Consider the following 27,100-nt stretch of genomic DNA (forward strand, 5'->3'; position numbering starts at 1 on the left):
GGTGCCTCACTCTTCTTTGTTGAAGTTTCTCCCTTCACTCTTTCTGGGGATTTCAATTCATGCTTTAGATTCTTCCTGAGTCCAGGAAGTGAAAAGTCATTTCCTTTTCTTTTTTTTAGTTTAATTCCTGGAATGATGCTTGTAAATTGGCTACGGTGGGTTGCTCTATTGCTAATATTTAGAATCTTCAGGCAATGACTACTTCTCTGAGATTTTTTTTAGATGTAACTGGATTTTGAGTATTGAGTCTGTCGGAATATCCCGCCTCCACAGTTTGTTGGAGATGAGAAGTTACTGCTTCTTTGGTCCTGTCCATGGTTCTTTGGCACTGTTCCACAGTATTGTCTGTGATGCTTAGTTCCACCTCAGTTATGAAAGACTAAAAAGAGCAGTTGTTTAGAACAATTATGCCACTTTTGTCTGTAGTGGTATCCTTACCATCAAACACAGCCTAGAAAATGATAAACTGAGCTAACCATTAATTTGTCACGTTTAATCATATGAAATAGCTTTATGGTTATATAACAAAATCTAAAACAAACCAGAAAATTATATGAAGTATGCAAGTCCTCAATATGTCAATTTTGTCCTCAGTATTTAAACTTTAAAATGGGTTAAGGAAAAAAATAGAGAACTGGGAAAAGAGGAAAAGATTAGAAGTAAGATTGTAGGCCAGAGGGGGATCACACTAACTTTGGGAAACTGCTGCATAAAACTGGAAGGAAAGAAAAAAGGAAGAGATAAAAAGGAGACCAGAACAGAACCACAACCACAAAGAGGATAGAAATCATGTTCACACCCATACGAAAATAAGATCAAACAATGGAAAGAAAAAAGCCAAGCAAAATGCACACACAAAAAAACAAACAAAAACAAAACCACTACAACAAAAAATTAAATTAAATTAAAAACTCTTGTGAGAGGGGGAAAAAAAGGAAAGGAAAGAAAAAAGTCCATTTCCATGTTTTTTCTTTGCTGTTGCCGGTAGATAACATGTGAAGACAGAGTCCCAATCCACGCCAATCTATCCCAGCAACCCAAAAGTAGCTTTTTGGCAATGTAGCAGATAAGCTCAGCAAGCCTGCACCTTCTGGGTGAGACTAAACTCATTTGGCCTACAGCCGTCCATGCACCATCTGTGTGCTTGAGCACAGCTTGGAGCCACTAGATGGAGCTGGCAGCAGCTCTGAGTTCTGAGCTCAGTTGGTCCCTCTCCTAGATGGCTCCTAGTCAGTTGTTTCCTCATGTGGAAGGACTGAGTCCTTAACACTCACCATCAACTAGTGCAGTCCTCCGCATTTGCTGTTTCCATCCACTGCTGCAGCTCTCTATAGAACCTCTGAGGTTTCTGGTATCACCATGTATCCACAGTTTTGAACTGTTCCCCTGGTACAATTAGTCCCATCTCAGAGACAAAGTGCTGTCTGGTGCTCACTCTTCTTTGCTGACATTTCTCCCTTCACTTTCTCTGGGGTTTCAATTCATTCTTCAGATTCTTCCTGGGTCCAGGGGACCCACTTCTCTCCTTCTTGTCTTTGTCATGTTGCTATATTACAGTGTCTGGATGGCAACTCTAAGAAAGGATCTTTCTCTGTTGCCCACCACTCTGCTATTTTAGTGGTCCCTTGAACGATTTGATAAAATTGATTTTTTTATTGTCAGAAAGCTTAACCTTTTAGAAGAGTTAATTCAGATTATTCTGGCAGCTCAACTCCATTCATTAACTTTTATTAAGCTTCTAGTCTATGTCTCTATGGATGATTGTTTATTTATATATTCATACGTGAATGTATACATTTATACATTTTGACTGTGTATATTTGTGTATTTAAAATAATAATATCATTGTGAAGACCAAACACAAGGTTGAACAGGTCTTCAACATGAAGCTATGTTTCAGTTTAGACTGGAGCTTTAAGGAACTGTATTTTCAGAGGATAGAGTTTTGGTAGGGAAAAAGGAGGAAAGCAGAAGTGAGAGAGAATTAAACTACAATTTTTTATTACCTTAATTTTTTCCTTTCTATCTCCTGTCTGCTTTTGTTTTTCTTCAACCTTGTTGTAGTCAGGAGTTGCAAGGAAATACATTTAATACAGAACACATAATTTATAGGATTATTTGATAATATTCATCCAAATGTCAAATCCAGAAAAGCTCAAGGGATCCGTTCATGCACTAGAGATCAAAGAATCCAGATAAGAGCCTAAATTTCATGACAAATCCTACAAGAGTCCAGCTGAAGACCTAGAGGCCATAGCAGTGCCCTCCACAAGTCCAAGTGGGGACCTAGAGCCCACAACAATGTCTCACGCAAGTCTGTATCAAAGATCTGCACTGGGAAGGCCCAAAGTCAGTGGTAGAAGCTAGAAAGCCTGTATTAGCAGGAGGAAAGACTAGTACCAATAGGATGAGGGATTTGCACTGGAGCCAGGAAGTGATGCTCAAGGGAAGGACAAGAGCTCCCCTGAAAAAGCTGCAACCCTCTTCAGTGAAGGCAAAAACCTGAGCTCCTCTGATGATGAGAACACCGGAGTTCATATCAGGAAAAATAGCATAACAAAGCTTCTCCAGAAGAATCAACAGCATAACGTGTTCTCCAGTTGTCTTTTTATGTGGTTGGCAACAATCCTCAGGTAGGCCTTTTGCACCCAGGACCACACTGATTCAGTTCAGCTGGGTGTTACAATTTGACTGTTAGTTAATCCATCACAACGCTCTTGTCAATTTTTTCCCCACATACTTCACCCACATACATAATTTTATGATACTTGGTCATTCTTGCTTTTAATATATGTATATGAATTGAGCCACATCTTTTAAAAATAATGTGCCAAGTGTAAGAACTGGAGGATAGCTGGAGGTTTAGCTCAGCGATATAAGTGCCTGCTTGGCAAGCGCAAAGTCATGAGTTTGATCCCTGGTACCAAAAAAAAAAAAAAAAGAATTAAAAGATATTCTTCACACTACTACATGACTTGATAAAGCATTCTGTGACAAACGAATATATAGGACAAAGTTCATTTCCAGAAAAAAAAGACAGAATACACTTAAAACTATTGTGCTATTATACACTTGTGTACTAGCACTGAAGAGAGTCTTTATAACTTGAAAGGAGTAAATAATCAGAGAAGTTATCAAACTAATAAATATTACAAGCAGAAAATATAAATTACTTCATAAAATTGTTGATAAACTCATGATTTATCTTTGGAAGCACTTACATTAATTACCTTTTGTCTGTTAAGGGAATTTTATGATATTTGAATTCCATATGATCTTCACTGAGGTGTTTATTCCAAGAAAGCCAGGTTGTCTCATTTAAATTCTGGTTAGTGTCAAATGTACTTACGGAAAGCACTGGAGGCAGCTGTGGTGTTTGTGTGTCATGAGACTGGACCAATAAATGGTGTGGCAAAGGTGTGTGTTGCTCTCAGTGATATGAGCCACTGTTTCAGTGCAAGGAAACTTCAAGGAATGTAATAAGCAGTTATCATCACCTTCAACTTACTGCTTAAACACTCACCCATTTGTCAAGACAGGATACTGTGAAATGGAGCATGTCTAAGTGACATGGTCCAATAGAACTCTTCATTTTTGTGAATATTTTTAAACACTTTGGTAACATGTTAAAGTAAAGATAATCTGTTGATACACTACTAACTTCTCTATTCAAGTGAGGTTGACAAGGGACAAAAAGATTGGTTGGCTCATTACTACTTCATTGATGGTTCATAGGAAGTAAAACTAGACTCTGTCTCATCTAAAAGACTGAGGTAGTTATGACCATATAGCATTCTAGAAAACACAGAGTCACTTACAGAGAATGAACTAATCAGCTGTTGCCAGGAGTTTGAGGTGGGGTGTAGAAGAGATGAAAGACGAATAAATATGTGAAACACATACGGAATTTTAGGGTTTTAAACTTATTCTGTATATTTTAATGCTAGATGCGTAGTACTGTGCACCTTTCAGACCCATATTACTATATAAAAGAAGAAGAAACTCTAATATGCACTATGATATGTCATAATGTACTTGTATTAGTTTATCAGCTACAACAAATATATCATGCTAAGCCATGAAGTTAATGGTAGGGGAATAAGTATGAAATATATGTGGGCTCTCTGTACTGTCTGCTCAGTTTTCTATAATCTTAAAATTGCTCTAAAAAGAAATTCTATTAATTAAGAAAATCACACTGTGAGCCAGAATAAAAACAAATGTCTTAGAAATACAGATTTACTTGGTGTGTTGGCCTTACTTTATTGCAAGAACAACTCAAGGAACAGTTAGAAGAATATTTTTGAACAAAGGATGTAAATGAACATCTCCAAAGAAAATATACAAATGGCTAACAAACACATGAAAAGATCATCAACGTCATTAGCTACCATGAAAGAACAAGTAAAACCCACAATTAGATTCTATTTGATAATTATGTGAATGATAAACTTTCAAAAAAAAAAGGAAAATAATAAGCATTAGCAAAGAGTGGAAAAATTGGAATACTTATGTACTGCTAGTGGAAATGAGAAATGGTAGTCACTTTGGGAAACAATGTGGCAGTTCTTTCAAAAACTTAAACATAGTGTTACCATGTAACTCAGCAATTTCACTCTTCACCATTATATATATCTAAGCAAATGAAAATATGTGTCTCCACCAAAACCAAAAACTTTTACATGAATATTTAAAACAGCATTTAAAACTAGAAAGGGCCAAAATTTCCATCAGTTAATGAATGGCAAATAAAATATAGCATATTTATATAATAGAATATTATTTGGCCATATAACATAATGAAGTGTGTACATATACATTTTACAACATGGATCAACATTGAAAATATTACACTGAATGAAACAGTCACAAAAGACCACACATTGTATAATTCCCTTTAAGTGAAATATCTAGAATAAACAATCTGTTGATTTATGAAGATAGTAGATCAGTGGGGGCCTAAGGTTAGGCTTTGGGATGATAGGTGACTGCTAGACAGCTTAGTGTTTCTTCTGTAATTATTAAAATGCTCTAATATTTGTGGTGGTAATTATTAAGTAATAATAAATACAATAAAAACCATTGGATTATACACAAAATTAGTGAGTTGTATAACATGTAAATTAAATCTCAATAAAGCAGTTACCAAAATGTGTTTTTATTTTTTATTTTAAGGATATAACAATGCATATTCCATGTTACTGATTAGTGACAGAATCCATCAGGAATTTGATACATGTAGTTATTATCAATATTGTCATCCTATATGCATACAATATTTAATATAGGTAATACCTCCAACTACACTCTTCTATTTGAACCTCAAAATGCAAAATAAAGTATCTGATATTATATTAATGAGAAGACATAAAAATAATTGATTTACTAAAATCAGTATGAAGTGGTAAATCTATAGAAGGAACTTAAAAATTCTAATGAAAAATGTTCCTTTTATGCTACCTTGTTTAGCTATGTATTTGGGATTTTGCTCTATTTCATTTTTTTAATGATATTAAGACTTCTTGATTTTCTTTACTTCATTTACTTTCATGCAGCAAATATTTATTGACTGCCTAATATCTGCTGAAGATGCTATATTAAGTTAGAGAGGTAAAATACTAAATAACTAATATAATTACCAATGTTTTTGTAGAGGGGACAGGTATTATATAGCACTTGAAAAAAGTGATTGCTGTCTCCTCTCTGAGGTCATTTTTGCTCTTTAGTATTTCAGTTAAAATTTTAATCTGACTCTTCTTTTTCTAACAATAAGTTAAAATACACACCAGGATAATAATGACAGCTTTTTGTCCCATGTACTATGTGAAGACTATTTTTACATCTATCCTTCACTCCCCACCTTTTCTTTCCCTCTTCTGCTTTTCTTTCCCCTTCTATCTCCCCTTTTACCTTCCCTTCCTTCCCCATCCCTCCCTCTCCTTATATTTTAAATTCAGTGAGTCTTAGTAAATGTGAACTGTCACTCAACCATTATCACAGCCCACTTTTGAAACATTTTCATCACCTTCAAAAGATCCTTTGTGGCATTTTGCAGCCAATCGCTGTTACCATTTCCCATCCCAGGAGACACTAATTTTCCTTCTGTCTTTATATATAGATTTGTCTTTTATGTACGTCTCATATAAATAAAGAAATGCAATATGTATCTTTTGCATGTGACTTTTTTTCTTACTCCTGTATAATGTTTTGAAGTTTATAAATATCATAAGAATATGTAAATAGTTCATTCCTTTTTATTGCCTAATTGTATTCCAGTATATGGATATAACACAATTTGCTTTTCCATTCGCCAGATGGTTAAGCATTTGTAATGTTTCTACTTCGTATGATATATAGTGCTGGTAAAGTATTCAAATGCCAGTCTAATGTAAATATGAAGTTTCATGTCTCCCAGGAAGATAATAAAAAAATGATGGAGTTGCTAGATCTTTTGATAAATTTATTTTTATTTTCTTAAGACAATGCTAAACTATTTTCCAAAGTACTTGTATAAAGTTTCAAACTGCCAGTTTACATTTTCATCACCAATGCATGAGAGTTCTGATTTTCTGTCTTTGGTAAAGTTTGTTATTGTTTCTTTCATTATAGTTATTCAAATAGGTTTGAATTAGTGTCACATTAATTTGCACTTCCTTAGTGACTAAAAACATTGAGCTTCTTTTCATGTGTTTACTGATTATTTATACATTTTTACCCTTTAAATGAATCATTCATCTGATTATTGAGTTGTAAGAATTATTTGCAGCCCAGCCTGTTTTGCTGCCGCGCCTGGCCATCGGTGTGCAGAGGAGGAGCTGGGCAGATCTGGGGTGCCCTCACCGGCCTCTCTGCGTGTCTGGAGGACTCTGGATATCTCCGCCCAGACTGTTGGAATCCCCCAGGCTTCCAGGTGCAGTAAAGGGGAGAGGTGGGTTTGAGGCTTCCACATCAGCCTCCCCATTCCGGTTACACTTGGAGAACTGCTGAGCTCCCGACTGGTGGGCGGGCCCACACTATCAGCGGAGCCCAGCCTGTTTTGCGGCCACGGCTAGCCATCAGTGTACAGAGGAGGAGCTGGGCGGATCTGAGGTGCCTGCATCGGCCTCTCCGTGTGTCTGGAGGACTGTGGATATCTCTGCAAGCAGGGAGGGTCCACAGGTTCCTGAGGCACCGCGGCCTGTGGTGAGTACCCTAACCCGGCTGCAATTGAAGAACTGTGGAGCTTCCAAGGGGCAGGTGGGCACACAGTGTCCCTGAGGCCCAGCTTGTCTGGAACTGCAGAATTCTGAGCAGGCAGAGGAGGGCCACTGGTTCTGTAGGCCAAATGGCTTGGGGTAGCGCGGAGCCAGAGTCTCAGTAGCTCCAAACATAGAAGGGGATTTTCAACAGATCCTGAGGAAGCTTTCAAATAACACTTGAAACACAGAAATATAGGAAAATGACAAAACGAAAGACCAAATTACAACCTCAAACCTCCAGCCCATCTCAAGAAACCCTAGGAGCGATGTACATAGAAGAAAATATATCCCATCCACCTCATATATCGGACACAATAGCTACTGAAATTGACAAGCAACTCCAGGAAGCTTTAAAGAAATTCAAACTCGAAATAATCTCCCAGATAAAAGAAGAAATGATAAAAGAAATGAAAGAGATTCTAAATATATCTAAAGAAAACACAGATAAAAAATTGGAGGAACTAAACAAAAAGATAGAATCCCTAGACGAGCAATAAAAGAAACAAACAGAATACATAATGCAGATGCAAAAAGATATACAGGAAATAAAAAACTCCACTGAAAGTTGTAAAAACCACCTTAATGAAAGTGAAGATAGAATTTCAGACCTTGAAGACAGGATTGCAGCTAGTGAACAGGAAAGGAAAGATCTTTTTAAAATAACAAGGAATCAGGAAACAACAATTCAACAACTGCAAGACGATGCAAAGAAGAATAACATAAGAATGATAGGGATTAATGAAAGAGAGGGAGACAACATGAAGGATGTCAGGAGGATATTTAGAGAAGTAATAGCTGAAAATTTCCCAAGCATGAGATCAGAAACTGACATCAGGATCAGTGAAGCATATAGAACTCCAAATAGTCATAACCAAAATAAAACTACACCCAGACATATAATAATCACCATCCCAGAAATCCAACACAAGAATAGATTATTAAAAGCTGTCAGAGAGAAAAGACAGATCACTTATAAAGGAAAACCTATCAGAATCACAGCAGACTTCTCAGCACAAACGATAAAGTCAAGAAGAGCATGGAGTGAAGTATTCCAGATCCTAAAGCAAAATGATTTCCAACCAAGACTGATATATCCTGCAAAACTATCATTCAAAATAGATGGTGAAATACGATACTTCCATGACAAAGAACAGCTGAAGAACTTCATGAACACCAAACCAACCCTGCAAAAAATATTGAAAGACAGTTTAGATACACAAAGGAAAAAACCACTAAGCAAAGCAAATAATTAAACAGAACAGAAAGATAAAGATGCAACAGCAGAGAGATAACATTCCTACAATTAACCAGCATTTAACAGTAATAACCATTAATGTAAATGGTCTCAATGCACCAATCAAAAGAAACAGACTAGCAGAATGGATCAAGAAACAAAATCCAACCATATGCTGTTTACAGGAAACCCATCTAACCCAGAAGGATACTCACAGACTGAAAGTCAAAGGATGGAAAACAATTCTTCATGCAGCAGGAATCCAAAAAAAGGCAGGAGTAGCCATTCTGTTTGCAGACAACGTACTTTAAACCAACAATGACCATAAAGGACAAAGAAGGTCACTACATACTCGTAAGGGGAAAACTCCAAGAGGAAGAGATAACTATCTTAAATATATACGCACCAAACTCCAGAACACCCAGTTATATAAAACAATTATTAACAGAAATGAAAACTCAAATTATCAGTAACATAATTGTAACAGGAGACCTTAATACACCACTGACACCAAGGGACAGATCAACCAGACAGAAAATGAGCAAAGAAATAACAGAACTGAATCACACCTGTGAACAAATGGGTTTGATAGACATATACAGAATGTTCCACCCAACAACATCAGAATACACATTCTTCTCAGCAGTACATGGATCATTTTCTAAAATAGACCATATATTAGCTCACAGAACATATTTAAGCAAATGCAAAAGAGTTGAAATCATCCCTTGCATATTATCAGATCATAGCACTCTGAAATTAGAAATTAATGATAAAAGATACTGCAAAAATCCCGCAAACACATGGAAACTGAATAACACACTCTTGAGCAATCAGTGGGTCACAGAAGAAATTAAAGAAGAAATTAAACAATACCTAAAAGAAAATGAAAATGCAGATACAACTTACCGGAATCTGTGGGATGCAATGAAAGCCGTCCTGAGAGGAAAATTTATTGCACTGAGTTCCCACATCAGGAAAACAGAACGAATACAAATAAATAACTTGATGCTACACCTCAAACAGCTAGAAAAAGAAGAGCAAGTCAAGCCCAAAGCCAAAAGAAGAGAGGAAATTATAAAAATCAGAGCAGAAATCAATGCAATAGAGACTAAGAAAACAATCCAAAGAATCAACGAATCAAAGAGTTGGTTCTTTGAAAGAATAAATAAAATCAATAAGCCCCTAGCCAACCCTATTAAAAAAAGGGAAGAAAAAGCTCCAATTAATGCAATAAGAAATGAAAAAGGAGAAATCACTACAGACCCAATAGAAATACAGTGGATCATCAACACCTATTTCGAAAACCTCTACTCTCAAAAGTTTGATAACACAGAAGAAATAGACAGATTCTTAGAAGCATATGAAGTACCAAAGCTAGATCAAGAGGAAGTAAAACTGTTGAATAACCCAATCTCTGCTAATGAAATTGAAAATGTAATTAAGTCCTTACCCACCAAGAAGAGCCCAGGCCCAGATGGATTCACTGCAGAATTCTACAAGAAATATAAAGAAGACCTAATGCCAACACTCCTCAAACTATTCAATGAAATTGAAAGGGAAGCAATCCTTCCTAAGTCATTCCTGGAAGCAAATATTACTCTAGTACCAAAACCTGAGAAAGACCCAACTATAAAAGAGAACTATAGACCGATCTCCCTAATGAACACAGATGCAAAAATCCTCAATAAAATATTGGCAAATAGGATCCAGCAAATCATCAAGAAGATTATACACCATGACCAAGTGGGATTCATCCCAGGAATGCAAGGATGGTTCAACATACGCAAATCAATAAATGTAATCCACCATATCAATAAAGACAAAAATAAGAATCACATGATCATTTCTATAGATGCAGAAAAAGCCTTCGATAAGATCCAACACTTATTCATGATAAGAACTTTACAGAAAATTGGAATAAATGGTCTTTACCTCAATATAATAAAGGCCATTTATGACAAACCAACAGCCAGCATCATACTAAATGGCCAAAAATTGAAAGCCTTTACTTTAAAATCGGGCACAAGACAAGGATGTCCTTTATCACCACTCCTATCTAATATAGTACTGGAAGTACTAGCCAGAGCAATTAGGCAAGAAAGAGAAATAAAAGGGGTAAAGATAGGAAAAGAAGAAGTTAAATTATCATTGTTTGCAGATGACATGATACTCTACATAGAAGACCCCCTAAACTCCATTGAAAGACTCTTAGATACAATAAATAAATTCAGTAATGTGGCTGGATACAAAATCAATACTCAGAAATCAATAGCATTCCTATACACGAACAACAAAATCACAGAGAGGGAAATAAGAGAAACTGGACTATTCACATTAGCAACCAAAAAAATGAAATATTTAGGAATTACTCTTATGAAAGAAGTGAAAGACTTACACAGTGAAAATTATAATACACTGAAAAAGGAAATTGAAGATGATCTCAGAAAATGGAAAGACATCCCTTGCTCATGGATAGGAAGAACAAACATTGTGAAAATGGCCATTCTCCCAAAACTGTTATACAGATTCAATGCAATCCCAATAGAAATACCATCAACATACCTTATAGATCTAGAGAAATCCCTCCTAAATTTCATCTGGAACCAGAAGAGACCTAGAATCGCAAAGGCAATTCTAAGCAGCAAAGACAAAGCAGGAGGCATCACAATCCCTGACTTGAAGTTATACTACAAAGCAACAGTAGTAAAATCAACATGGTATTGGAATCAAAACATAGCCGAAGATCAGTGGAATAGATTAGAAGATACAACCACAACTACAAACACACTCAACCACCTTATCTTTGATAAAGGAGCCAAGCAGGTTCACTGGAAGAACGACAGTCTCTTTAATAAATGGTGCTGGAAAAACTGGCTCTCCATTTGCTGAAAACTAAAGCTAGACCCATGTCTATCACCATGTACTAAATTAAAATCTAAATGGGTCAAAGATCTGAATATTAAAACAGAAACACTAAATCTATTGGAAGACAAATTAGGTAGAAACCTTGGAGACATAGGAGTAGGTAAAGAATTCATGAACAGGACTCAAACCGCATGGGAAATACTTCCCAGAATCAATAACTGGGACCACTTCTTATTAAAAAGTTTCTGCATGTCAAAAGAAATCTCCAGCTTAGTGAAAAGAAAACCCACAAACTGGGAAAAGATTTTAGTGAACTCTCTCTCAGACAAGGGCCTCTTGTCTAAAACATATAAAGAATTAAAGAAACTCAGACCTCCAAAATTCAAAGATCCAATCCAAAAATGGGCATCTGAGATGAATACGCAATTCTCAGATGAAGAAATGCAAATGGCAAATAAATACATGAAAAAATGCTCATCATCATTGGTCATTAGAGAAATGCAAATTAAAACCACACTGAGATACCATCTCACTCCTGAAAGAATGGCCAGGATCAAGAAAACCGACAACAAATGCTGGAGAGGCTGTGGGGAAAAAGGAACTCTCCTGCACTGCTGGTGGGAGTGTAGACTGGTACAGCCTTTGTGGAGATCTGTCTGGAGATTTCTCAAAAAGTTGGGACTGGAAATCCCATTTATTCCAGCTATTCCACTTCTAGGCATATTCCCAGAAGAACTGAAAGCATCATACCACAGTGATATATGTGCACCTATGTTTATAGCAGCACAATTTGTAATCGCCAGATCTTGGAAACAACCCAAGTGTCCATCAACTGAGGAATGGATAAAAAAGTTGTGGTATTTCTATACAATGGAGTATTATTCAGCTATAAAGAAGGATCACATTGAGATATTTATCAATAAATGGGCGCAGCTTGAGACCATACTCATAAGTGAAATAAATCAATCTCGCATGTGTGAATACCGAATAGTTTCCCTAATGTAAGTAATGATTCAAATATATAAAAATATGTGGTAATCATGATTCCCCATTAGGTGGCCTTGAAGCCTTATAAAGTTTTCACTCATTAATTAGAAAGGCTTTATTCTGGGCTTCTTGATATGGAAATATTTGAAGCTAGAGTATATGAAGTTTTATCCAAATATTTCAAGGAAAAAGACAGACACTATGGTAACTACTATTAAGTCGGGTTATATGGTGGTGAAGTACTAGGTTGCTGAAACAGTCATGCTTTGACCTCTATTGTTATATTGTTATGTCCTGTTTTATCTCAATCTCCCCCTTATTCTTTTAAAAAAATTATTTAGTCATTTCTTATGTTTGTCTTAATTAAAGAAAAAATTTTAAAAATTAGGATATATAAATAGTAACTCTTTTTGATTTCCTATTAACTTGTTTTGAAGTCCTGTAATACTCCCACGATCTTGTTTTGACTGATTAGACTCTGTTCCATTCTGTATGATAGTATCAAGTTTGAAGATATAGGCAACTACTTTGAAGGCAATAAGATTCACTAAGATACCCATTCTGGTTTGACTATTGTCTTCTTTGGAAGTCTTGTAATGTTTTCAATGCCTAAGTTTTATTGGTCTTGTTCTCTACTGTTTTGTCCAACTTTATAATATCTAATGACATAGACAATTCTTTTTAAGGAAACAAGAGACAACGTTGATAACCATTGTTGATAACCTTGTACTCTGTTCTACACCATGTGCTATGTCTATCCTTGGTTTTGACTGACAGCTTTGTTTTGCCATATTTGACTGTATTCTCTCCCCCCCAAAAAAGTAATAAGCACTAAGGAGTAATAAAATCCAAAATGTGTAAATTTTGTTGTAAAAAAGAGAGGGGAAAAAAAAGAAAAAAAAAGAAAAAGAGCTCTAACGGATATAACAGCAAGTGTGTTTGGGGGTGTTAAATAGCTGACTATATCAATGTTTTTGGATCATTGAACACAGCTGTTTGCAGTCTCCCTGTTTGAATGTCCACCCTGTATTCTTTGATACTGTGATTTGAGCAACTATTTTCAAGATGATAATATGTAATCTATTAACAGGTGATTTCTTACTGTTATTTTTTTTTTGTAGTTCTGTATTACGTGTACCCTTACACCGCTTTGTTTTGTTTTGTGTTTTTCTCTTTTTCCTCTTAACTAAAAAAAAAAGAATTATTTGCATATTTTGGACAAGGTTTTTAAAATCAAATATGCGATTTGCAAATAGTTTTTGCCCATCTAAAATTTGTCTATATATTTTCTTAATAGATTCTTTTGAAGTACATTTTCAATATTTTGAATTTTAATAAAATTCAATGTGTCAAAGTTTTGTAATTTTATGAATTGTGTTTTTTGGTGTCATATCTTTGCCAAACTCAGAATCACAAAGAATTTTTCTCATATTTGCCCTTAGAAGTTTTTATAATTTCAGTCCTTTGAAAACAAACTCATTAGGAGTTAATTTTTGTGTATGAAGTAAGGCTCTAAATTGATTTTTTAAAAATGTATGTGGATATCAAGTCTCCCAGCATTGTTTATCTAAAAAAAACTATTCTCTTATCAGTTATCTTGGCACCTTTGTTAAAAATAAATTGACTACAAATGATTCTACTTTTAAATTTATAATTGTATTCCACTGATCTAGATGTCTGTTCTTCTGCAAGGACTCCATTTTTCATGTTTCTTTTGTTATAATAATACCTTATGATGAATGTTAAAATTTGGAAGCTTAAATTCATTAACTTTGTTTATTTTCAAAATTATTTTGACTTTCATTGTCTTGTATTTCCATGTATTAGATGTTAATTTCTGCAGTAAAGCCTGACAGAATTTCAAGAGATATAGAACTGAATCTATAGATCCATTTGGGAAAATTGCTATCTTACCAATATTGAGTCTTCCATTTTGTGAGCCTAGATTATTTCCCCACTTAATTTAGTTTTCATGACTCTAAGCAATGTTTCATAGTTTGCAGCATGTATATTTTACATTTACTTTAAATTTATTCTGAAATATTTTTTATGTTTGAGATATTGTATTTGGAACTGTTAGAGTCACTTTTGGAGTGTGTGCTACTAGAATTTCAAGATGTTGATTTCATAAATTGATCTTATACCCTCTTATACCCTAAACATTTCTTAACTTTTAATATATTGTTTTTCCTCATATTGCTTTGGATTTTCCTTATGGGAACATGCCACTTGAAAATAATATTTCATTTCTTCCTTTCAGTTAGATATTTTTAATTTCTTTTCCTTGCCTGACTGCTGCAATTGCTAGAACATTTAACTCAGATTTGATTGTACATGGCAAAAGTATACATCCTCGCCTTGTGCCCCCTGTCTTACAGGAAAAACACTCAGTGTTTCATCACTGAGTGTGACGTTAGCTGAAAGTTTTTCTTGGATATAACTCACAGATTGAGATGTTCTCTTTTAATCATAGTTTGCAGAGAGTATTTATCAGGAATGGGACTGACTTGTCAAATTTTTTTGCACCCATTGAGATAATAATGTGGTTTTAGTCTTTTATTGTTTCAATATGATATTTTACATTAATTAGATCTTGATAGTAAATCAGTATTACATTCATGGCATACATCCTACTTCATCACTGTGTATGATCTTCTTATATGTTTTCATATGTTGCTGGACTTTTTTATAAATATTTTGTTGTAGTTTTTGTGTGTATATTCATATGGGATATTTTTCTGTATTTTCTTCATGATTTTGGATTTGGTATTAGGAAATACTGTCCTCAAATCCAGTTGAGAAATGTACATCTTTGCTCCATTTTCTGGAAAAAAAATTGTGAGAGACTAGTTTTTATTCCTTAATATATTTGACAGTAGTTGCCAATTAATTCATCTGGGTTTGGACTTTCTTGTTAGATATTCATTTTGGTTTTCTATTCTTACAATTTATGTCTTTCCTGAAAACTTTTCATTTTATGTTATTTGTCTAAATTATTGGCAGAAAGTTGTTTATTAAAGTCCCTTATCAGTTGAATTAATACGAGACTCTTCGTGGGGTTATTCCATTCAGTCCTAATTTTGAAGTTTGTGATAATTTCCTAAAAGTGTATCAATTATGTTGATCTTTTCAAAGAATCAACTTCTGCTTTCACTGATCTTTTTCACTTTTGAATATTATTGATTTATACTTTTAAAATTTCATTCCTACTTGCGGTGGCTTTAATTTTTCTTTTTCATTTCTTAAGATAGAACCTTAGGCCACTCATTGTAGATCTTTCTTCAATATTGGGGCCTAAAGCTATGCAATTTCCCTAAACTATTGCTTATACTGTATCCCATATGTTCTTTTACATTATATTTTTATTTTACTCCTCATAAATAGTTTCTGGGTTTTTTTTTTTTTGTTTTTTTTTTTTTTTTGTGATTTCCTTTCTCCCACAGATTCGTTTCTAAGTATTTGGGGACTTCTGAAATGTTGTTGCTAGTTTAATTCTGATTGCTAGCTTAATTTAGAATTGTGGTAAGGATATATATAGTGTCTGATTTTAATCCTTTAAAATTAATGAGTATGTTTTTTGGCCTAGCAGATATTCTATGCTGAAGAATATTTTGTGTGCACTGGAAAAGTACATATATCCTACTTAAATATGTTTTATTCAGTTTGATGATTTCTAGTAATTGTACTTTTAATCACTTTACATTTAATGAACAGTATATAGCTCTTTTCAATTTATGCTCATCATATACAGAACTGAAATTAGTAGTAATGTTTTGTCAAAAACTGTGGAAGCCAGAAAACAATGAGATAATATTTAAAATGCTGAAAGAAAATAAAAAACATTTAAACAAACAAAAAACTGTTAACCAAGAATTCTCTATGTAGTAACATATCCATCAAAACTGAGAGCAAAATTTATACATTTCCAAGAAATGTGTCTCTCCAATATTCAAATATTGTCTACTGTTGTCTACCAATTTCATCTTTTGTCACTTTTTAGTACTTTGTTATTACCTGCATAATAATATATGTAAATTCATCATAATCTACTTTAGAGTAATGATTAATTCTACCTTAATACAGAAACTGCTCCAAAAATATCCCATTTACTCCATCCTTGGTGCCATAATTATTGTAAATGTTGCATCTTTATATGTATTAAACCCAACAATCGATGCATATTTTATTTGTGTAAAATAATTTAAGAAAGGAAGAGGTTAATGAATATTCTCAATTACATTTGCCTATGTAATTGCCTATTTTATATTTGCTGTATCTGTGTGGTCTTGAGTTGCCATAATGTATTTCAATCTGAAAGACTATCTTTCTTTCTTTTTTCTTTCTTTCTTTCTTTCTTTCTTTCTTTCTTTCTTTCTTTCTTTCTTTCTTTCTTGCGTGTGTGTGTTTTACTGGGTACTCTATTATTAAGCTATATTCCCAGGCTTTCTAATTTTTTTATTTTGAGACAGGGTCCCAAAATAAGGTTGCCTAGACTGGCCTCAAACTTGTGGTCTTACTACATAAGCCTCCCTCACTGCTAGGATTATTGGCAAGTGCCACTGTATCAGCCTTCTGATATCTTATAGAAATTTATAATGAAATTTCTCTTCTTTGTGTTTCTTGGAAATGTATAAATTTTGCTCTCAGTTTTGATGGATATGTTACTACATAGAGAATTCTTGGTTAACAGTTTTTTGTTTGTTTAAATGTTTTTTTTTATTTTCTTTCAGCATTTTAAATATTATCTTATTGTTTTCTGGCTTCCACAGTTTTTGACAAAAACATTACTACTAATTTCAGTTCTGTATATGATGAGTCATTTTGGTTTAAGATCTTCCATATGGTTCTTTTGCAGTCCATTTATTTATTTTTTATTTAATTAGCTAGTAACATTATACCTTAAATCTTTATTATTTTTATTTTTTTGACCATTTAAAAAATAGTTTTGATATCTGTCTGCCAGATGGAACATTCCGGTCTCATAATAGTTTCTACTGATCTTTTTTTCTTCCCTGTACATGAGTTACGCTTTCTTATTTCCTTGCACATCACATAGTTGTATTCTTATTATTAAAATAATATATTTTATATACTACATTGGGGAAATTCTGTAGTCTTAATTCTCTAATCCTTAGTCTATTTTTATTATTTGTTTAGAAATTTACCTGAACTAATTCTGTAGAATCTGTCTCTGTTACATCATATAGCTGCTGGTATCACTAAAATTTTTAAAAATGTTTTAATTATCTAAAGACATTTTTAAGTTTGAGCCTCCTAGAAGTGGTCTATAAGTCAATATAGCTTAAAATGAACAAAGATTGACCAGAGGTTGTATTTAATTACTTGGAGTTAGTAAGGCTTCCATATATTGCTAGCAGATCTGTAGGTAGGTTGAGGGATATATTCAACATTTATGCAGTTTACAAGTTTGATTAGATTTGAGCTTCTAACACACTATACACGAGTCCTATGTTTCACATTTTTGTGTTAATGAGTGGCTATCTAGCACCCTCTCCAGTCTCTCCTGAGTGTGTACAGTCTTTTCAATTAAAGGCGTATAGGTTAGATTATCAAGGTTCACTGTGACTGGTCTATTCGCCAACTCTCCCTTTGAATTCTTGTAAGTCTCCTAATCTTCTCCTAATCTCTGTTTTGTCCCTACCATTTTTATAGCATCCAGCTGTGAAATTTTGGCCTTCCTAGGCGTGTGTTATATTTCAAATCTAGTTAGCCATTTCCTACAGTAAAACATCTGGGATTATTTGTTCATTTATTTGTTCGTGGTATTAAAGATTGATTAAAATCAAGGCCTTCACATTGAGTTGCGTTCCTGCCCTCCTCCATTTATGAGACACAGTCCCACTAAGTTGCTAAGTTGCCCAGGCTGGGCTCAAACTTGAGCACCTCTTGCTTCAGTCTCCCAAAGTGCTAGGATTACAAATATGAACCACCACGCCTGGATAAAACTGCTGGTTTTTAGGTCTTTTCATGCTTTTTTGAGCTGATGCTGGGTGTCTTAGTTACTTTTCTCGTTGCTGAGACAAAATGCCTGACATTCAAAGTTAAAAAAGGAAAGGTTTATGATAGCTAATGATTTATAGGAATTTTAGTTCATAATTGGTGGCTCCAAGGTTTGCCAAGCAAAGCTGCAAAGCAACAAGTGACCGTCTTTCTGTTTCATATTTTATCATTCACACCCTTCATCCTAGCATAGCACCATTAATTAATACCAGCACTACATCCTCGATCCCACCAGCACACACAACCAGATGCAGCCACCTCCAAAATGCCCTGCCTATGACAGCATGAGGCTTTGGCGAGACATCCAGACATAAGCTAAAACAGTGGGTAAGAGAGTTTTGGTCAGCTATTTCGATATTAATGAAGTCTGAGGTTTTTTGGTAAAATTACAAACTTTATAATATTCTTATCATTTGTATTGGTTTCCTAGAACTTGATATAATGAATTGCCATAAACTTGGTGGCTTATAATACAAATGTATCCTTCCTGGAGACTAGAAGTCTGAATTTTAACAGTAGTTGCAGTCCTTTTAGAAGCTCTGAGGGAGCCTGTCTTCCACATCTCTGTCCTTGCTTCTGAAACCACAGTCCTTAGCATAAAAGCATTTACCCAATATTTGTATTTATCATAACACAGCATTTTTTCTGTTGTTTTGGGGGCCACTCTAATCCCGTATGACCTAATATTATTTCCAAGAACACTATTACCTAATATGGTCACATTCTGGGGTTCTGGTAGATAAGAAGTTTGAAGGATACTATTCAATCTAGTATACCATTCCTTATGAAGTATATTCTGAAAATAAGTATGGTCTATTTGTGGCTTAGTGACCTTTTGTATGGATTGGCTTAAAAATGAATGGAAGAGAGATGACATTGCTAAGTTAACTCATTCATTGGCACAGTTCTTTAATACAACTCACACCTTTTTTTGGTAATTTTATTCATACTGTTAAGAAAAAGATAGAGATCTGTGGACAGGAACAAGTTGGCAGGGCTTCACTCTTCTCAATTCTAATTTACATGTATGTTTTTAATCTAGAGCCAAACAACTATCGGACCATGCATGGCCGGGCAGTAAATGGCAGCCAGTTGGGAAAGGATTACATCCAGCTCAAAAGCTTGTTGCAACCCATCCGGATTTATTCCAGAGCCAGCTTATATGGCCCTAATATTGGGCGGCCCAGGAAGAACGTCATTGCTCTCTTAGATGGGTAGGTCAAATTACTCAGATGTTCTTATGACATTTTCATTAAATGTAATGAACCAAGGTATTTGTCTTTTGAGTGGATATGTTTATTATTAAGAATAAAGAAAGGACTTCTTGCATAATGGGTTGCCCCACTCTAAATTAGAAAATCTTCATCAAACTCTGGAAGAGTTTCTTAGCTCTTGAGACTTTCCATAGTCAAGAGGGGATGGTTGAATGATAGAGGCATGTTACAATCTCTAGGATGGATTAGAAGGATTGCAGTGTTTGAAAAAACAGATTATTATTCTAGCATTTCCCAAGACTCGGATTTCCTATGCTGACAACAAGGAAAAACTGCAAACACTTACACTACAATATTTATCTCTAGCAGTGAATACCTGCATAGCAAATAAAATGTGCAGGTATAAACTGACACCAGAGCTGCAAATACTCTAAGTGGCTTTAAGGCTTCTTAATGCCATACATTCTCACAGGAAGATAACAGTAATTGGATTGCCTGGTGACTTGGAAAAATGAGTATAGACATTCTTTAGCTTCATTAACTGTTTATGAACTGTGGAATTTCATAAGTTCTAAAGCAGTATGCTGTACTAACTTATATGTCCTTGGTTATATGCCTTTAGTAGAGAGATTTTGTTAAGTATCAAGAAATTGTAAAGCAAGGAGAAGCAAGATTTTTTTGAAGTTAATAAGACTTTAAATGTGAAAAATATATTATAACATCTCATAGCATCACTGCACATTTTAAAAAATGTAAATAATTACTCTATTCCAGTAAACCTCTTACAGATACTAAAACTAGACAAAATCTTGGCCAGCAAACCTGAATTTAAAAGTTAAGAAAAACAAAATGCGTTAGTACATTAAACCATAACCAAACTGATAGATTTATTATCGGTAGTCTGGAAAACTGCTAACAACTTTAATTTTGACCAAATCTGACAATCATTTTTTAAGCATTGTCATCACAGATAAAGCTCTGTTTTAATATTTTCTGCCTGAATTTTGGTGGTTAGCCAGACCCAAAGTAGATAACTGCACAACCATGCAGGCAAGGTGACAAGTTATACAAGGCCAGAAGAAATGCTTTACCGTGAATTTATTGCCAGTAAAGTAGTGGAGTCACAGTCACAGGGAAGCATGGTGGTGAGAACAGCCGAATATAGATACGTGTTCAATTCTAGTTCCAAAGCGAAGATATAACTGGAGTAGGAAAGGTAGGAACAATGCGGTTAGGATATCCAGGAGTTCTTCTGGCGTATTTGTGTGCATAGTCCAGTATAGAAATGATTATTTTTACAAACTTAAAATGAGGTAGATGTTTTCAGTGAAGTACACAGACCAAGTGAAGTTAGAAAAATGCCAAATAACATAGAGATTTACAAAGAAAGGGACACTTGTTTTCTGAATAGCCTTTGTGGCTTGATGAACCGTGACTCCTCCCTTTTCTAAAGGTTAGTCTCAATCTAAGCTTATGAACATAGCAGACATATTTAATGTTTGGGAAAACAACCAGATTTAAACTGCAAGCAAATACAACCTCAAATTTAATTATAGCACCCTCTGTCTCTTTCTCTTCTGTCTCTCTGTTTTTCTCTCTCCCTTCCTCCTTCTCTCTCTCTCTTTCCCTGTCCCCATGGTTTTTTTCCTCCACTCTTCACTTTTCTCGTCTCTTGGTAGCATCTTTCCAGTTGTAATGTGTTCTCATCTTCTGCACTGCCTCCCTTGAGGGCCTGGCCCTGTCACTACTTAGAATATTTCTACTAACTTACCTCTCTATAATGCCCTCTGAAGAGTTCCCCTAAATCACTGTGAGAGGGTAAGGGGAAATGACTTCTGGCTACTTGTGGCTGAAAGGGTCATAGTTGTGATCAACAGTCAGGCCTCCAGAAGGTCTATCTAAAGGTCCTTGACAAACATTGGACATTCTCATCTTGGTTAGGAGTATAGATTTAAGTCTGAAGGAGACAAGGTCAAAAAAAACACTTAAGTATGCATGGGCCAAATAATAAGATCCAAAAAACTCTTATGGATACAACTGACCCATAGTTTCACCAGGAAGAGCCAGAAATGATCTCCCACAAAGATGATAAGGAGAAAGTGCAGAGAATTTCAAAATCTTTCCTGACTTTAGCCTTTGTTTAATATACTGAACAGCCTTCATAATATTAGCAGAAGAATCAGAAACGTACAAACAACATTCAGCTTTTATAAATTACACAAGTACTCCCTTGTGTTTTTTGGGGGATGAGGTTATTTTTCTTGTTGTTTTTGGTTTTATAAGGAAAGGCCCCAGCTCAATTTGTACAAGTATCTACTAAGACCAATAGGTGTTGGAGCCCTTTACTTTTTGGCATATGAAAATTCAAGCTGCCAGTCTTTCCCAGGGTATTTATCATGTCTATGTATACCTGGAAGGACTATGGTCCGGTTAAGAGGATTGTTCTCTTAGCAGAGGTCACATGTTTTAACTATCTGTTTCACTATCTCTGAAAGTCTCTTTCCTATGAATAATTGTGAGACCATCTGGTAGGTCTTGTCTTTCCCAAGTGAAAGGTTGATATAAACTTAATAACTTTCCATTAACTAGCACCAGGAAGCAACAATTTACCATCATATGATTGAAACAGTGTCCTGCTGATAAGCACAGTGCCGAGCCACTCAGAAGTGCTTGTTTAAACTCCAGAACACAGTTTAAGAATCAGGTGCCCAGGTTAAAATATAAATATTGGTATTTGGGGGATTCCTTTATAAACTGAGAGGGGTCATGTGATCTCATCATACCCTGCTACCCAAAGAGGGCAAGAGCCTGTAATTTCTAGGGATTCCCTTAGCTATTTTAGGGCCTATAATATTCATCTCCACATGCAGTTTTAGATTTTAATGCTGCTTATATCTCATTAGAAGTTGATGTTTGATTTAAGAGTAACATTACTTTTTTCCAGTCTAGTTCCAGTAGACCTCAGTTCCCTAAAGACCTCAGTATTCTCAGGGTCTTCTGAAAACTTTCCCAGATCTTATTTGATTTCTTTGAGCTCACTGAGGAAAAAAAAAACACATGGATATGGAAAGGACCAAATTCTTAATCCTCCTCCTGTAAAGGATACTGTCCTAGAGGAGCTTGAATAAATTCAGATAGGAATGGGTATATCCCAGTAGAGGCTTCAATTAAATTTCACTAGAAATCTCACCCTTAGAGTCTGAAGGACAAGTGAGGGGCAGCTCAGGCTTATTAATAGTGGATGAGGCTTTGATTAAGGTTGCCTTAGAAACCTCCTCTTTAGGATCCAAAGGGCAAGGAAAGGGAGCTTCAGACTCATTAATAGTAGATCATCCCATTATGTTTCAGGGTTGGAGATGTCTGGTTTTCCTGTGGCTTACATTTACATTTTGAGTACAAGTAAGGGGTTATATCAATGCAAAAAATATCTGAATATAATGCAATTCTGACCATTTTCCACTCTCTTACAGTATAATTCTAGTTATAAAATAGTATAACAATCAATATTTCTTCTACATTCCATTTTGCATCTGGGAAAGTCATGCAATGGTACAGAAAAATATTAAATATCTCTTTCTCAATAAGTGAATGTCAAACAATTTCTAGTGCTTAAGAATACATTCCAAAACAGTAAGAGAATTCAATATTGAGTTTTCCATCTGTAAAATCAGGGGAAAATGGGCATCTTTTATATCTACTTGGTTTTTATATCCTCTTAAGGTGTCTCCTGAGGTGAGCTGCTCCAGAATCTGTCATTCTCCAGAAAGCTGCTATCTGGAGACTGACAAGAAGCTAGGTCAGACTGGACCAGCCACTCTTACCAACTCATAACCCTACCTTCTCTAGAAGTTCACTCTCCTAATTCCAGCATGTGGTTCTAAAACACAAGCTACAGTTGATTCCAGCTGTAACAGACATGTTTAAATAAGCAAGCATTGCTAGCAAAATTACACCACTAATCAAGAGACCCCAAAACAGGTTTCTAATTCTTTTAAAGAGAGTGAGGGGGGAAAAATCAAAGTGCAAATTGGAAGTGGTTGGAGCAATTCCAAGCCTGTAAAAAAGATCCCCTCTAGAGATAGAGACAAGTAACAGCTCAGAAAAATCCTGCCCTGGGCCCTAAAACAAAGTTCCTAAGACATTTGTACCACCACCAAGGCAGCCTTCATTGACAACAAGGTTATGAATCTCATGGATTAAAGCAACCACAATTTACACATTAGCAAAAGTACTTTCCTCCCATATACACGTAAATGAGGAAAACCAGGACTAGGAGGAGAGAGAGAGAAAGAGCCAGGAGATCTGGGATTCTCCCTTAAATTGAATGTATTTCAGTCCCTTAAATATGTGTGTTCTCTCTAACAGAAAAAATTCCAATGGGTCATTTGACCCAGAGATGGTATAAGTGTTCCTCATATAAAATGATTTTCCTCTCTTCAGCAGTAGTAAACACTGACATTCTGCGAGTTAATTTATAAGTTCTTAGTTGATGAATAGGAGGGAAAGGCTGAAAGAATTCAGGGTTCTTCTCTCTCTAATCTAAAGCAGAAACATACCTCAAAAAAGGAAAGTATATAGTAACAGGAAAAGATCAGAAATGAGTATATGAAATACAGGAATGTAAGACATGGCCTGCAAAAGTAAAATGTCCCATCTAAGAAATAATCATAACCTTTCCATAATCTCATTTTATTTTTACCATGATTTTAATTTAAAAATGCATAAAAAGGACAAGGCATAAAAATTTAAGACTTAGGCCCTGGGATTTAGCTCAGTGGCTCAAGCACTTGCCTGGTAAATGCAAGGTCATGAGTTTGATCCCTGGTACAAAAAAAAATATTAAAACTTAAGCTACTGACAAACAAGGATTACAATTTCTGGTTAGTTACCTCAGTGAGTCACAATCCAGAATCCATGAAACACAAGCAAACCGTCCAAGTGATATAGGGGAAATAAAAGTAACTCACAACCTGCTAGATGTCAGGTGTGCTGAGTTCATGTTCTCCAAACTTATATAATGAACATGATATTCCACATAGAGGATCCCAAAACCTTTTCCAGAACACTTGCAGTTTTAATAACCAAATTTGGTAGTGTAGCTAGATACAAAGTCAGCATTCAAAAATCAATAGCATTCCTGTACACAAACAACAAGAGAAATAAAGGAAACCACACCCTTCCCAATAGTATAAAAAAATGAAATAGGACCAACAAACTGAAGGATCTATACGTTGAGAATTACAGTAATCTGGAAAAGGAAATCACAGAGGATATCAGAGAGTGGAAAGATATCTGTTGCTCATGGATAGGAAAAACCAACATGGTGAAATGGTCATGCTCCCAAAATTGTTATACAGATTTAATGCAATCCTGATTAAAATACCATTAGCGTACCTCACAGAAATAAAGGAAATATTCCTAAAATTTATTTGGAAATAGAAGAGCCCTAGAATAACAAAAGCAGTTCTGGGCAACAAAGGTAAGACAGGGAGCACCACAATCCCTGACTTAAAATTATACTATGAGGTTACTGTGATAAAGTCAGCATGGCACTGACAAAAAAGAAAACAAAAACAGACCTGAGGATCAGTGGAACAGATTATAAGATATAGACACAACTTGCCACACACTCAGCCACCTTATCTTTGACAAAGAGAACCAACATGTTCTGGAAGAAAGACAACCTCTTTAATAAATTTTGCTGGGAAAACTGGCTTTCCACATATCACATACTAAAACTAGACACATCTGTCACCATGCACAAACTAAAATCGAAATAGATCAAGGATCGATGCACTGAAACAGAAACATTAAGTCTACTAGAAGAGAAAATAGGTAGAAATCTTGAGGACATAGGAATAGGCAGAGAGTTCATGAGCAAAATCCAGATCACAAAGGAAATATTTCAAAGAATCAACAACTAGTACCTCATCTTATAAAAAAGATTTTGCACAACAAAAGAAGTCAATAATAGAGTGAAAAGATATCTCACAGGGTAGGAAAATTTTTTTAGCTAATTTTTCTTCAGACAAAGGATTTATATTTGGAACATATAAAGAATTGAAACAAATCAGATGCCCCAAATTCAAAGGCCATACCCCAAACTGGGCATCTGAGATGAAAATAGATCAGATGAAGAAATACAAATGAAGATGAAGATGAATATATCCAGATGAAGAAATACAAATGTCAAATAAATATTTGAAAAAATGTTCAACATCATTGGTCATTTAAGAGATACAAATTAAAACAGCGTTGAGATTCTATCTCACTCCAGAGATAATGGTCACGATCAAGAAAACTATCAACAACAAATGCTGCAGAGGCTGTGGGGGAAAAGTAAGCCGTCTTCACTGTTAATGGGAGCAAAGACTGGTGCAACCACTGTGGAACTCAATATGGAGAGTCCTCAACAAGCTAGGATTACCATTGGCCAGGTATTACCAGAAGAATTAAATCATCATATATCAGCAATATAAGTGCACCTATGTTTATAGTAACACAACTTGTAATAGCTAAACCTTGGAAAAAACCCAAATGCCAACCAATTGAAGAATGTATAAAACCAATGTTGTCTTTTTATACAATAGAGTAGTACTCAGCCATAAAGAAGGATAAATGCAAGACTTCTATAGGTAAATGGATGCAACTTGAGACCATACGGAAAAGTTAAATAAAGCAGACCTGCATGTGTAAACATTCTATTGTTTCCTTGGTGTGAGAAACTGAAAGAACAAACAAGGTCCAAAATGTACACTAGATATTGGGAAATGGGAAGAAATTGTTTAAAAGGAAAAACAAACTAGGATGGGGGAAATGAGAAAATAAAACAGAGAAAAGAAAAAATTCCAAAATAAAAAATAGTTATACTATTGACTTCTACTAGCTCATTGAAAATAAAGTTTTGTGCTTATATTGTTTGGAGAATATTTTATATCCGTATCACGCAGTCTGAGTAACACCTTTAAAGATAACAACATTCAATGTGTTAACTATTGTTACTCTCTTATTATTTTGTTATGAAATGTTGTTTTACTCTTTTTGATAAAATTTTTAAAACTTTAGGAATGAATTCTTTTTTTTTTTTTTTATTTAAGAGGAAAAAGAGAAAAACACAAAACAAACCAAAGCGGCATAAGGGTACACGCAATACAGAACTACAAAACAAAACAAAACAAAACAAAACAAAACAAAACAAAAAAACATAACAGTAAGAAATTACCTGCTAGTAGATTACACACTATCTTCTTGAAAATAGTTCCTCAAATCACAGTATCAAAGAACACAAGGTGGACATTCAAACAGGGAGACTGCAAACAGCTGTGTTCAATGTTCCAAAAACATTGAATAAAGTCAGCTATTTAACACCCCCAAACACACTTGCTGTTATATCCGTTAGAGCTCTTTTTCTTTTTTTTTTCCCTCTCTTTTTTACAACAAAATTTACACATCTTGGATTTTATTACTCCTTAGTGCTTATTACTTTCTTTGGGGGGGGGGGAAGAATACAGTCAAATATGGCAAAACAAAGCTGTCAG

The 27,100-nt window shown here is 34.9% G+C and overlaps 1 protein-coding gene across 2 annotated transcripts in view; it reads left to right on the plus strand.

The window, feature by feature from the left end:
* The window catches only part of Hpse2 (heparanase 2 (inactive)), a 924,256-nt gene that overhangs the window by 630,866 nt on the left and 266,290 nt on the right, over nucleotides 1–27,100 (plus strand). For both annotated transcript variants that reach the window (XM_063245088.1, XM_063245087.1), the window contains one exon: nucleotides 19,391–19,562. In XM_063245088.1, coding sequence (XP_063101158.1) covers nucleotides 19,391–19,562 — 172 coding nt within the window. The remainder of the gene's footprint in view (nucleotides 1–19,390; nucleotides 19,563–27,100) is intronic.

The sequence above is a fragment of the Cavia porcellus genome, unplaced genomic scaffold (genome assembly GCF_034190915.1).
Source record: "Cavia porcellus strain 051 isolate PalLab524CR breed Dunkin Hartley unplaced genomic scaffold, mCavPor4.1 scaffold_2, whole genome shotgun sequence".
NCBI classification, from domain to species: Eukaryota; Metazoa; Chordata; class Mammalia; order Rodentia; family Caviidae; genus Cavia; species Cavia porcellus.